General features: G+C 52.4%; 1 protein-coding gene across 4 annotated transcripts in view; it reads right to left on the reverse strand.

The window, feature by feature from the left end:
* Positions 1-7,878: 7,878 nt before the first annotated feature.
* Rptor (regulatory associated protein of MTOR complex 1) overlaps positions 7,879-13,813 on the reverse strand; it is a 296,009-nt gene continuing 290,074 nt past the window's right edge. For all 4 annotated transcript variants that reach the window (XM_028787899.1, XM_028787900.1, XM_028787903.1 and 1 more), the window contains 5 exons: positions 12,607-12,734; positions 11,998-12,084; positions 10,994-11,110; positions 10,492-10,621; positions 7,879-9,828 (listed from right to left, as the gene is read on the reverse strand). In XM_028787899.1, coding sequence (XP_028643732.1) covers positions 9,760-9,828; positions 10,492-10,621; positions 10,994-11,110; positions 11,998-12,084; positions 12,607-12,734 — 531 coding nt within the window. In that variant the 3' untranslated portion in view covers positions 7,879-9,759. The remainder of the gene's footprint in view (positions 9,829-10,491; positions 10,622-10,993; positions 11,111-11,997; positions 12,085-12,606; positions 12,735-13,813) is intronic.

A 13,813-nucleotide genomic window follows, 5' to 3' on the forward strand; every position in this document is an offset into this window, starting at 1 on the left:
CGACAGCCCTATTTCAAAGTACACAAGGTACCGGAGGTCAGAACATCAAAATGAGGTTTTATGTTTGGGGGTGGGGTACTGCTTGCATATACACTTACACACACACACACACACACACACACACACACACACACACACACTTGGCATCCACAAAACCAGAATAGGGCATTGGTTCCTGGAGTTAAAGACGGTTATAAGCCACCACTGGGTGCACCTCCACTGGGTGCACCTCCACTGGATGCACCTCCACTGGGTGCACCTCCACTGGGTGCACCTCTGTTAGAGGAGCCAGGTCTAAACCATCTCGAGCCCGTCAACATGAGTTATAGGGGCAACCACTCAATCCACACTGCCACAGAGCCTTTGGTGCGCTGGGTATCCAGTGTTGGATTCTGTGAGAGGCTGTTTCTGGAACTAGACTGAGCCAACCAAGGCATCTTTCTTGGCTTGGGGATATTTCACCTGAAGGATATTTAATGCTGAGAACCACGTGCCTCAAAACCACTGAAGGGTTGGAGGGACAGAGGCTGCGGAGTCCCATCCCTGCGGCTCTGCAAGCAGCTTCTGCACCGGCCATGAGAGCACACTGAGGCCACAGATGCAGGCCTGCAGACTGAAGTAACATGAAGTCAGGGGAGGGGCACAGCTGTCAATCAATGTGCACTGAGGGGTGAGGTGCAAGCTGGCTGCAGGCAGGAGGCAGGTGGGTAATACGTGGAAGTGCAAAAGGATAGAGACAGCCTGTGGGTCTGCAGTGGTGCTGTGAGCAGCCCTGTGCAGTGTTTCCATTGAGCCAGCCTTCTGCTGAGTGACAGAAGGCCAGACTAAGACAGCGACAAAGACTCTTCCACCATTCCCATCTCCAGGAAGTTTCTTATAGGGACTCTAACTTGGATCTCTTCCAGGGCTTGCCGCTTTGCAACGCCTGTTAGCAGTGGGGCTGACACGGTGCCAAGCCACTCACAGGCAGTCTGCAACAGGAGATGCGAAGGGAGTGGGTGATTAGGGAGGTGGTGTTGGCATAGCCGGAGCATAAGATCCCCGTGTGTTGCTGGCACTGGTGGTCGCTTCTACCCAGATGACCCCAACCTCTAGCAGGGAGCAAGAACTGGCAGACATTTTCCTATCACTCTGTGACCTAGTTGGCTTCTCTGGACCAGCTTCCATCTAGGGTTGGAAAGCAAGAAAGAGACAAAGGGCAGCTCACCTTCTCAGGCCTTGTTGGCACTACCAGAACAGGGCTCTGGAGGGCCCAGCTGGGACCAACAATCTACCTGAGTCAGGAGTGACTGACTTAGCATGAGAGGCCTACCCAAGACAACTTCAGGGTCCAGAAGCCAGAAGCGTATGGTTATACTGGTGAAGCTGGGGAGGATTGGGCCCTCGTCTTAAACAAGTGCTTCCCTGACACCATGTCATCTGGGTGTGTGGCTCTTACGGCTGTAAGCTGATACCAGGGAACATAAAGTGGGGGCCATGGCTGTAAGTTACGCAGGTACTGCGTGGTGAGCTATAGGCAGAGTGTAGGCAGGCTATAGGCGAGTTATAGGGGGAGGTGTGGGAGGGGCTGTGCAATGAATCCAGTGGGCTCTTGAAGATCAGGCTAAGGAGCAGGAAATATGAGACAATCCCAAGAAGGAACACTGTGGAGTCAGTAAGAAGACAGAAAATACACCTGCTTGCTTTCAACATGACCTGCATCGGCAGCAAGGAGGGATAGCTCACATGTACAGTGATAGGCCTTCTAGAGGAAATTCTGGGAGGAGGGAGGGTGCTCTGAGGGAGCTCAGGGGGACAGGGGAACAGTCCTCTTTGATACTTTGGGGACTTAGAGAGCAGTGATGCTGGGTTTCAGGGTATTGCACACCTCTTTCCCCCCCTTTCCCCCCCTCCCTCCCTCCCTCCCCCCCCCCCTCTCTCTCTCCTCCCTCCTCCATCTTTGAAGGATTGAGAAACAGTAGCCTCTTCTGGGTTATGTCACCTTAGTGTGGGCAGTAGCAATCCCTATTGCAAACACACGGTGGTGCTGTAGGACAGGCAGCTGATGAGCTGCTGTGTCCCCCAATAACTCCCTGTCACAGATGTGCCTAGATCTGGTGAAGCAGCTTATTCATTCACCCCTTACTCTTTTGCTCAGCAGAAGGCTGGCTCGTTCATTCACTTGCTCATTCCCTCTCCCACACATGCATTTATCCACTGGTGGCTCACTCACGGGTTTATTTGGTACATAACATTCGTGGGCCTGCTCTGGTTTGGGGTGTGGTGGGGGCACGGGCAAGATGATGAGCGGTAAGGTGGGGGGATTTTGGGGTTAGTGGTAGTGGAAGGGCGTGACATCTGACCCCAGAAGCCTGATCATCAGACATGACAGTGCAGGATAGTGTGGAGTAGGACAGGGGACAGGCTAGCATGGACCAGTAGGTGACAGGTTTAGGGGTGGACAGAGGAAGACATTCCTGACGAGGGCTTTGGTAGCTCTGAGGGGTGACACAGCCTTTGGTCACTCACCTGGATGAACCAGATGCTGTTTAGGAGAAAATCTTGGCTGATAACACAGGGTCTGTAGTCCAGCCCAGGCTAACTGCATCTCACAGGGACAACGTGTGATAGAGTCACACCTGTAAACCCAGAACTCAGAAGGGTAAGGCAGGAGGATTAAAAGTTTGGGGGTTAGACTGGGCTACATATAGAGACCATGTCTCAAATACCAAAACTAAAGCCAAAGCAAAGACTCAACCACCAAGCCCAATCCATCCCATCTGAGACTAATAACAAAAGTAGAGGGCCGGTGGGACAAGATGCCTCAGGTGGGTAACGGCACTTGCTGCCAAGCCTCATGACCTGAGTTCAATCTCTGGGTCCCACAGAATGGACTCCACAAGGTCCTCTGGCCTCTAATGGCATGTGTATGGCATGCCCATACATATGCAGGCATGCATACGCTCTAAACAAATAACATTAATATAAATGAACAATAAACATGTTTCTCACAATTCTGGATATTAGGAAGTCTAAGGTCCAGGCTTCAGTAGGTCCAGTGCCTGGTGCCAGCCTAGGCTCTGCCTCTTAAGACAATGCTTCGAATGCTTTGTCCTTATGTGGTGGAGAGAGATGGTAAAGGGGGCTAACCACGTGATTCCTCCCACCCTGCGTTTTGTTGATTCATTCATCCACTGGTGGTTATCTAGGTAGTTTCTGCCTTACGAAGAACATCTTGTAAACATCCTTCCAAGGTTCCTATGTGGCCATGTGCTTTTGTTTCTCTAAGACTTATATTTAGCCCTGAAATTGCAGGGCTGTACTGTTAACTCTTGAAGAGACACCAAATCACTTTTGGTAGTGTCTACCCCTTCTCACGCCCCCACCAGCGTGCACAAGTTATGATTCCTTCATGTCCTGGTGGACACATGTTACTTTCCATCTTCAGATTAGAGCCATGTTGGCAGGTATGAGATGGTATCTCCTAGAAATTTGGTTGTATTATCTAGTGATGTCTTTCATGTGCTGGCTAGTCATTTGCTGTTTCTTGTTTGTTTGTTTTGAGAGATGTCTAACCAAGTTCTTTACTGATTTCTTTTAAAGATCTTGGTTTATTAGGTCTTTATAATGTATTCTGGCTAGTAAGATCATATCAGGGACATGATTTACAAATATTTTGATCAGCTCTGTAGATTAGGTCATCTTCTACATCTTTTTGTTAAGAGAGGCTCACTATGGTACCCCAGGTTGACCTTCAGGTATATAAACCACACTAGTCTTATGCCCACAATAGTCTTGCACTGGCTGCCCAAAGCCTGGGATTAGAGACATTGATATACTGTATGAGTTCTTTTCACTGTTTTATATCTTTGTTTAGATAGCATCTCATACTATAGGCCAGGCAATATATACAAACATATGCAAATAATGGCAGGCCTCATTCTCCATCCTTTTTGTTTTTGAAGACAGGGTTTCTCTGTGTGGCTCTGGGTGTCCTGGAACTCACTCTGTAGACCAGGCTGGCCTCAAACTCAGAAATTCGCCTGTCTCTGCCTCCCAAGTGCTGGGATTAAAGACGTGCGGCACCACTGCCTGGCCCATTTTCTTGACATGGGCCACCATATTCAGCTTGGAGATTGTTCTTCACCCACTGAATAGTCTGGTCACAAATCCATAATCAGCCTCTTATTTTGCATCTCCTGTTCTAGTCCACTGACCTGTAACTCTGACCCTTTATTCCAGTGCTACGTGTTGGCTACTGTAACCAAATGTGGTTAAGTTTCTGAATCAAGAAACGAGAGTCTTCTAATCCCTCCTTTCTAGCTGTTTGGGACCCTTGGCAGTTCTGCAACACGAGGGTTGGTTTTCTATTTTTAAAACTTTAAAAAAATATTTTTGATTATGTGTGTCAGTTATGTGCACATGAAGTGAAGTGTCTGAAGAGGCACCTCCCCGGAAGGTAGGGCTACAGGCAGTGGTTAGCTGACATGCTCACTGGGATCCAAGAGTAAGGGCAGAACATGTTCCTAATGCTGCAGCCTCTCCAGCCCCAATGGCTGATTTTTCTACTGTAATTTTCACCACCTGAATGTGTGCATGTGCTGGTGGATGTGGGTATGGGTGTGTGATAGTGGAGGTCAGAGGGCAACCTTGGGTGTGGTCTTTAGCATCCCCCTTTGGGACAGTGTCTCCTGTTTGCAACTCATTGGCCCAAGAGCTTCTCGGATCTTCTAGTCTCTGCCTTCCATCTCATCATAGAATTCTGGGATTACTGATATGTGCAACTGTGTCCAGCCTTGCAGGTGCTCTTACCCCCTGAGCCATCTCCCCAGCCATGTGACCCATGAACATGGGAGGCCTTTCCATCTCTTCAGGGCCTCGGGTTTCTTGAATGCATTGTAGTTTTGTACATTTCCAATCGCCTCATTTATTCCTTCTTATTCTTTTGCTGCTGCTTTAACTGAAACTGGCATCTTAATCTCCTGTTCAAGTTGCTCGTTGTTGGTGTGTCATCCTGCCCTCCACCCCCAAATCTATTTTATTAAATAGCAAAACAAATAAAAATAAGCCGCTATGTGGGTTCTGGACACTGGATGGTTACTTTCTCTGTAGAACTGGATCGGAGAGGTAATATTCCTTTCTTTGACAGGCCACAGGGTGGGTCCTGAAGATGGCTGAGCTTCATAGAAGAGTATTATTGGGCCCTTTGGCCAGAGGAAAGCTGAGCTCAGAGTCCACAGCTAGGAGAGGGGAGCTGTCCTAACCCCTAGACATCTTCTCCCTTGGCAGTACAAGCTCTGGGTCTTCCTGTCCTGTATCCAGCCATCTAGATCCTTCCCCTGACAGTGTGTGTAAGCTCTCTAGGATACCTTATCTTCCATGAGGATGGGGCTGCTAACCTGCAGCCTGTACTCACATCGTCTCTGCTCCACCTACACAACGCCCACACCACAAAGTGGGCTTTGGAGAGCAATTGCTGCATTGGCTTCAAGTCTGTCTTTGTCTCATCCTCACTGTGATAGGATACAGGTAGCCTGGAGCAGTCACCCCCATGTGGATAAGGCTCTGGCTGATGCTCCCTCTTTATGCTTACATTTGCAAAGGGGTGGAGCACAGGCTACAGGTTGAAGGGCTGATTCTGCAGAGCAAACTTTAACCCCTGGAGAAAGGCAGAGATGTGGTGGCTTTCTGGGCCACACCTCTCCATGACCCTGCCCCCACAAGGAGTTAAAAGTCCTCAGTGGTATGAAGGGGTCCTTAGATCAGAGGCTGTAGATCTTGCCTCCATGCCAGTAACCCTGGGCCTGCCTCCGGGGTTGAGATTATTGGGTAAAGGTAACTCCATACTCCCTCTTGAGAGGGGACCTGCCTCTCAGCTGGGGATGTCCAACACTACTGGAGAAGGACTGTAAAGTCATGGATGCTCTGTCGCCTCCTGAAGACTTGCTAGTTCTGCTTATGGGGTGTGGGCAGCCTTTCTAACTACATCTGAGGGGCACTTGACTGCCAATGATACTGACCCCCAGGTGATACTGATCTCGTGGGCCTAGCAGGTACATACGGCATGACAGTACTGAGGGGCTGCCATGGTGGCTTCAGAGACTTCTGGAGAATAGGTTTCTGGAACTCTAGTGGAGCCTTGATTTGTTCTGAATGTGCTATATACCCCTGTCATGTGATGGGTGGGAGTGGGCTCGGGTAGACGCTTTCCCATCACCCTTGAATGGCCTGCCTTGACGGTCAGGGTAACACGGAGAACTGGAGGCAGGGGGGCTGTGCAGGATGATGGGAGACGGTGGGAAGAGTGTGTAGGGCCCTTGGTGTCATGCCAGGACATGGGTGACTTATATAAACACGTTCCTGAGCCCAAAGTGGCAATGAAGGAGGTCCCCAGCCCTTGCCCAGCTCACCACTGTTGTAGCAGCACTGTAGTGTGTAGGGCACTCTTGCATCATCCTCATCTTCCCAGTGGGTGGCCTGGTCTCGGGCCCAGGTTATGTGGTGATCACTAGAGTGGCAGAGGGCTGGGCAGCAATGGGATAGTGGATGAGGTGCCTTCTCAGAGAGGGAGGGAGCAGGGCAGGTTAAGGCATAGAGGCCAGGGTACAGGAGGCAGCAGATTGGTTTTGTCCGAGGATCACTGGAGAAGGGGGTTATGGTGGGCCAGCAGAGGAGAGGTGGCTCTTCTTTTTCCTAGCCAGGGTACCAGAGACCTGGCTCCAGCTGGTGCTGTGGCCCACAGGATTGCTGTTGGCTGGTCTGGAGTTCTGCTGTGATGTCTGAAGCTCACAGCACCTGTAGTTAGTGTCCCCCCTCTAGGAGACAGGGGCAGACAGCAGGGCTTCAAGGGCTTTAAGGGCAGGACACTGGTTGGCAGTGCTAGAAACATTAGTACAGCAGACCACAGAGGCCAGTGACCACTGACTGACACTGACTGGGTAAGCAGTCTTGAGAGTGTCAACGCCTGAGCGTGTCTAGGCTGCTTCTTCCGGAGGCATGAAGTCTCCCTGTGCCTGCACACTGCCATGCCTGTGGGTCTTTGTCCTACTGTCTTTTCACAGGGACAGTTGGACTGGATTACTGCCACCCATGACTTCATCATGACCTGTGTAAAGATCTGTTTCCACATACAGTTATGCTGAGGTGCTGGGGGAAGGGAAGCTGGGTTGGGAGAGACAGCCCAGCTCTTCAGACCCTCCTTTCCTTATGTGCTCTTGTCCTCTTGAAGTCACCTCCTTGCCTCATCCTCCTGCCCTACACCTGAAGTGTCCTTCCACTCAATGGGAACATGTGTGTTCTAGTCAAACCAGTGACCAGATCAGTGTGACCCAAGAGGCCGAATTCCTCTGGCCAGGTGAGGGGAGGGTCTGCTGGGACCTAGGATGGGGATGTGCATATTCACAGTGGGTGATGGAGGCCCAACCTGATTCAATGATCAGTATGGGATCAGTATGGCTGAGGGAGCCCTGGGCCTATGGACACATGCCTATAGATAGTTTGCTGTCTGCCCCTCACAGGACCACAAAGCTGGGACCTGTCTTCCCCAGGACTGGCCACAAACCTCCGCCCACCCCTTGCAGGAGCACTTGGTTTTGCTGAGAGAAGCAACAATACTAACCGGGAAGCAAGGACAGCCCTGTAAAGCTGGCCTGTATAAATGCGGGGAAACCTAATTAACGACAAGCCCAGAGTCAGCACAGGAATCCCAGTCACGATGCCTCAAGGTCTCCATGGCAACCAACAATGTCTTCCCTTCCACCCAGGCCCAGGAGGGGTAGATACAGTGGCCCTGTCTTGGGCCAAGACTGTCCCACCCCAGGGGCCCAGGGAGTGCAGAAGCCATGACTGCACAGCCCTTGGGCCCCCCATCACCCCACCATTCTCATCTGGCAAGGGCAGTGACGTCTCACGCTTTACTCTTTATTAACACTCTGCTGCTGTCACTGCTCTGGACGACACTGCAGTTCTGTGTCCTGTCAGTCCTTTCAACTCTCATTTTGGTAAAATAAATAGACAATGAACTCTAGGTCAGCGATCGCTCGCGTGCGCGCGCCTTGCTAGCTTCATGATTGAATTTTCGCATCAGACTTGTGAAGACCCAGCCTGTGGGCAAGATGCAAACACTGGCTCCACCAGGGCAGGGAAGCAACCCAGCCCGTCTGGCGGCCCTGTGCTGCTGAAACTGAATCACCAGTTGGACAAGGACTGAGCTGAAGCACACTCACCCCTGGAGTACTCTGCAGGACTGAGCAGGTGGCAAGTCAGGTGGTTCTAGGGCCTTCCTGACTCCACACTGCTGCCTGGCCCAACCAAGGGGCTGACTTCCTCTAGAGCCCTCCTGGTTTTGAGGGTGCATTGGGGGGGGGCAGTACCAGGGTCTCCTGCTTGCTCAGCTCATCCTGTGGGGATCCTCTCACAGGGAAGATGTTCTTGGCTAAAATAAGTCCACTGAGCACAGCACAGGGACCCAGCCTCTGCCACTGCTGTCCCAACTCGTGTCCTGGGCTCCTGTTGGCACTTGTCCTCTGAAAGATCCTGATTCCCAGGGAAAACGGAAAATGCTTTTCAAAACATCATTGTGTTGTGTCCTGTTTGTGTGCAACTGCTCAGCAATGCTGTGTCCATCCAGGGCTGAAATGTCCATGGTCCCTCACTTGCATGTGCACACAGACACATGTCAGGCACACCAGGACACTGCTGAAGTCTTCCTCAGCACAGACTGCATCATGCAACCTCAGTCACACCAGCAACAGAGCTGATGCTGCCCTCGAGCCTCTGGGTCCAATGAAGTCTCTGAACCTGTGTGTGGTGAGACCAGCACGTGCGTGCGTGTGGCCGGCCACAGTGCCCATATATGTGCAGGAGGGGAGACTGTGGGCCTGCACAAAATGCACACCCAAGTGTGCATGGGCAGGAAGACCAGGGAACCCATGTAAGGATGGATGGGGAGGCTGCGTGTCTACATGCGTGTGTGCCTGTGTGTGGCACAAGCAGGAGACAGGGCTGTGGCCACTGTTACTGCCCTGTGGGAGAGCACTTCAGAATATGCTTGACAGATGGAGGCAGCTGCTAACTACAGATCTGCCTCATCTGCCCAGACCAGACCCTCTCCTGCATCCAGCTCACGTGAAGGCACCAGACTGGACCTCAGAGGTCTAGCTGTGCAGGATGGGGACCCTTTCCTCTTACCGTCATGACATTCCCAGTGTGCTGGGCTGCCTCGGTACTCTAGGAGGGCCAGGCTCAGACTTCCATACCCTGCAGCAGAAGCCTTCCCTTCTTCTTCCCTTCTTCTTCCCTCAATTGCTCTCATCCATTTCCCAGCACTGGCCAGTCTACTCTGAGGGTTTCTGCCCAAACTGTGAGGGGTCAGTGGGGCTGGGCCATGGCCCTTAGGAACCCCAACACGGCTTTTCTACAGGGCACTGTCTGTTCTGTAACTAATGCTTTGATTGCATGGAAAAAATTAAATGTGTTCCTTTGTAAAACCTCAGAAGAAAACAGGGCAGAAAGGACCATGCTGCACTGAGGAGGTCCTTGGTGCCTTGAGTGCTGGGTCTCGATGGGAAGCTGTGTCAAACCCTCCCCTGCTCTGGACCTGTACGTTACAGTGAAGACAGAAGGAAGGATGTGCAAGCCCCTCCTCAGATGGCCATGGCCAAGTCAGGAGCCGGGGTTTGCAGGTGGGTGGGTAGGTGGGCACTGCATCCCAAGCAGTGCAGGTTGGTTCACTATGTACAGCAGAGGGTGGCTGTAGCCTGGCAGGGGTCCTAGGTGCCGCTATCTGACACGCTTCTCCACCGAATACACGGAAATGTAGTAGTCATTGCTTCCTACGGCCAGATGGGGCTGTGTGGAGAGAGAGCAGAGAGCACATGAGCAGGGCCTGTGTGGCTGGGAGCTGCAGCACGGGGTTTCAGGAGGGATACAGGGGATTGCGTTCTGTGCCGCTGAGCACTAGCTGGGGTAAGGTTTAGCCGCTGGAACACCTCTGAACTCCACACAGGCACAGGAATGAGGGTCATTAACTGCCAGATTCTAGCAGGAAGATGTATCATCCAAATTCCATTACAGGTGATTTGCATACTACCCACAGTTCCCTGCAGCTTCCTTTTAGGATTGGCCCCCTGGGATGGTTCTGGGAATCTGATGCTGTGTACTTCAACAGTGCTACACACAGGCTCCTTCGGAGGCCACTCTGCAAAATCCTAACCAACAATCCATACGAGTGATTACAGCTATGGGGACAAGTGCCCAGTGACACTTTTCTATTGCTCCCCAGACCAGAGGACACTAGCTGCTTCTCCCTCTGTGTTATCTATTTTTACCTGAGCAATAATAACTGGGTTTGGTTTCTAGGGGGCAGGGCAATGCTTTCCTGGACACCCCAGGCCTAGCAGATCACAGTCTTTTATGTTCCTGGAGTCAGGAAGGAGGAGTTCAAGCTTCCTGGATACTCCCCTCCTCGTCCCCTGCCCCCCTTCCCAGAAACCCAGGAGTGCAGGTACAGACCCAGTGTGGGTGGAAAGCCAGGCAGCTGATGGCCCCGACCCGCTGGCCCATGAACCCGTCGTAGTACTTGATGTTGTTGATCAGCTCCCCGTTCCCGTTGTAGATGGCTGTGAACTGGTTCATGGAGCCACTGTGGTAGGGAAGGAAAGACGGTCAGGATATCAGTTTCTGTCTCCCTGTGGTGCAGGAGAAAGATGTCCAAGGGGCTGGCTGCGAGTTACAGCATGTGGAGCCACAGGCCAGGAGGTCCATCTGTGTCACCCTGAGGCAGGAAGTGGCTACTCATCTGCTACTGTCAGGAAGAACCAGGCCTGCCCCAGAGATGCCGGGGGCAGGTGCTTGTTCTCAAGCTGGATAAGGCAGGGGAGACATCTTTTGTTTTTATTTCATGGTAGTACAGTTATACCCTCTAAACTGTTCTTCAAAAGGCACTGCGGAGGACAGAGCAATGGCTGTGCACTCTCAAAGTAGAAGTAAGGGGCGCGTGAGGCAGGATACCTACCAGGCAATCAGGTTTGCCTGGGGGTGGATGTCCAGGGCTGTCAACCCCTTCACAATCTGCATTACATTCACAGACTCAGGCATCCGAGGATCGAAGAAGCGCACGTCTCCATTGACACTGCAAGAGAGGACCAGGGTGATGCTTGCTGATGGCAACCTCAGGGATACTACCTGGAGCTGCTGGGGTAGGGACCTGGCTCTGAAGGAGGGCATAACCGGCCATGGAAAGTTTCAATGTCCCCTTGCACATGCTGGTAAGGCCCAGACCCCCCCACCGTGTCACCCACTGGTCTTGGCAGCCAGGGTTCCCATCAAGTTGCCCGTCTCAGGGCAGACAAGGCTAGGACTGACTAAAGAGAGATGCCACGCTCAAAGCAGGGTGTACCAGGGTCTGAGAGGGGATTATAAGTGACGTCAGAGGCTGCAGCGTGAGGTGGAGCCCACGAGGGCAGAAGATGGCAGAGGGAGCCTGGTGGAGGCTCAGCCCCACGGGGGCCAGGTAACCTCGCCTAGGTTACAGCTTTCTGTGTCAATGTCCACTCCAACAATCATGCTTGGCTTTATGCCACAAACAAGGGGAAAAGAACATTTCTCTGAAGAAGTGGTGGCTTTGTGACAGTGAATTATGCTTTGCTGTCTCTTTAATGGGTAAGTAAAGATCCGCTGCTCTCAGCACAGTATTTACTGAGCACCAGGCCTGAATTTATGTGCACAGGCTGGCTGGCAACAAGGTGGCCTGCTGGGGCTGTGCGACCCGCCCGCCTGCCCGCTCGCCCGGTGCTTTGCTGCTCCTGTGAGGGACACAGCTGCCTGCCCACTCCTCCTCCAGCACAGTCCCTGCTCTTGCTCTGTCTGCACTCTGACCTTTCTGGCCAGTCACAGAGCAGAGTCAATTACTGCCCTGAAATGCCAACAGTCCCTAGCTCTTTACATACCAAGGACAGATTTGAGTAGAGGGAAATAATGTTGTCATAGCAAACACCTCATGCACATTTTGTCCCTTACCTCACACTCACGATGTGGCCCTCGGGGTGCTTCTGCAGGAAGGCCTTCACCACCCACGCCGTGTGCTCTCGGTAAGTCATGACCCGGCTAAAGGAGGAAGGTGTGGTCAGGACCGGCCCAGCCCAGTTGCTACCTCCCATTGCTCAGGGAACTGCAGGTAGGGCTAGGAGGAGCGGTGTGACCTGGAGCTAGCAGCCCTGCCCTTGGGCCGAGCCTCAAGAGGACACTCAGAAAGGAGGCGCTAACTAGGCTGTCCTAGGCCACCCCTCATCTCGCTAGTCTCTGCTTCCCCAGTTCTGGCCTTGAAGTCTTGATGCAGTTTTGGGATGAGGAAGACCTCATGGTCCTGCCTTAGATGGCAGTTTAGTGAGAAGGCCACTGTTTCTGTCTCTGTGGGGTCAACTTGAAGAAGCCAGGCAGTGAAAGGTGAAGGCTGACCCCACTGAGCCATCTCTCTAGCCCTAGGTGCTAGGTCCACTGTGCACTGCTGAAGACACTTCATGCTCACAGAGCAATCTGATCCTTTTACTGGCAGTGGGGTGGCCTCTGCCATCTGGAAGGAGCTTGAATTGGAAGGAGCACTATGGAGAAGGGAGATGTGACAGTTACCATTCACTGAGTGCCATCCTCCTGTCGTAGACTCGGATTGAGCCATCACCCAGGCCAGCCACAATGAGTGAGCGGTGCGAGTCACAAGATAGACTTGTCACACAGCTGTCAGCCCCCGTGGGGATGTCCTAAGGCCAAAAAGAGAGTAGTGAGGAGCCTGGAGCTGGCTGCAGTGTTCTGTGGAGATGTCCTCTTCTCTCTCAGGCTGAGGAACTGGGCCAAGGGTAGTGCAGGGCTCACAGGGCGTAGTCAAGCCCTGATCTGTGTGTCTGTCCTGAGCCTGTGCCTGGCCACAGCCTGGAAGGCAGCTGTGGGGATGCCTGGCTCTGTGTCAATTAAACTTGCCAGCAACATCTCCCTTTCCTGAAAAGAAAGACGAAGCACATTTTGTCAGGGAGGGAGCCTCGTTAGCTCTCTCCTCAAACCCCTAATTAGCCAGGGAAGAGCTAAGGAGAGGCTCCTCTGCTCCCTGTGGTGGCCATAAATACTGCAGAAGGGCAAGGGGTGATGAATGGAAGCAAGAAGGAACGGGAGCTGGAGATGGGCCTCAGAGGCAAAAGTGCTTTCTAATCAGATGGGGCGGGCCTGCGAGGAGCCCGCAGGATGGGGAGGGGATGTGAGTGGGGGAGGGTGTGAAAGAGCCTCCCTCCAGCCTCTGCAGCTGACATGATGACAGCAAGGAGGCCCTCTACCTGCGGGAGCCCACAGGGTCCCTCTGAGCACCCTCAGGAGTAGGAGCAATCCTGCACTATCTCCCATAGGGACAGTGTTTAACTGCTAGGTGGCATCGAGGGGCTTCAGGATGCATGGAAGCTTCTAGCAGGTGCTAGTGGGCAGGCCTCAAGTCTTGCCAGTTCTTGTCACTCCTGCTTGTCTCTGCCCCTCTGTTCTGTGACATGTCCATGATGTGTCCAGGCCTCCATTTTGGCAGGGCAGCCTGGTGAGAGCTGAGCCTAGGCTATGTTCTGTGTGTCTTTGGGCACCAGGAAGATAGACATCCCTCAAGTCTCTGTGTGTTGTCCTTACAGTATCTGTGATTTCTGCCCTGGACCTGAAGGATGTAGGTGCAATTGGACTCTGGCAAGGAAGCCCAGGTATCTGAGGCAAAACCAATGCACTCTATTAAAATGGAGTATCTGGAGCCAGACTGGTCTACATGGTAAGATTATGTCTCAAAAACAAGCAAATAATCTTGAAAATAAAACAT

The sequence above is a fragment of the Grammomys surdaster genome, unplaced genomic scaffold (genome assembly GCF_004785775.1).
Source record: "Grammomys surdaster isolate TR1022 unplaced genomic scaffold, NIH_TR_1.0 125688, whole genome shotgun sequence".
Lineage (NCBI taxonomy): Eukaryota > Metazoa > Chordata > Mammalia > Rodentia > Muridae > Grammomys > Grammomys surdaster.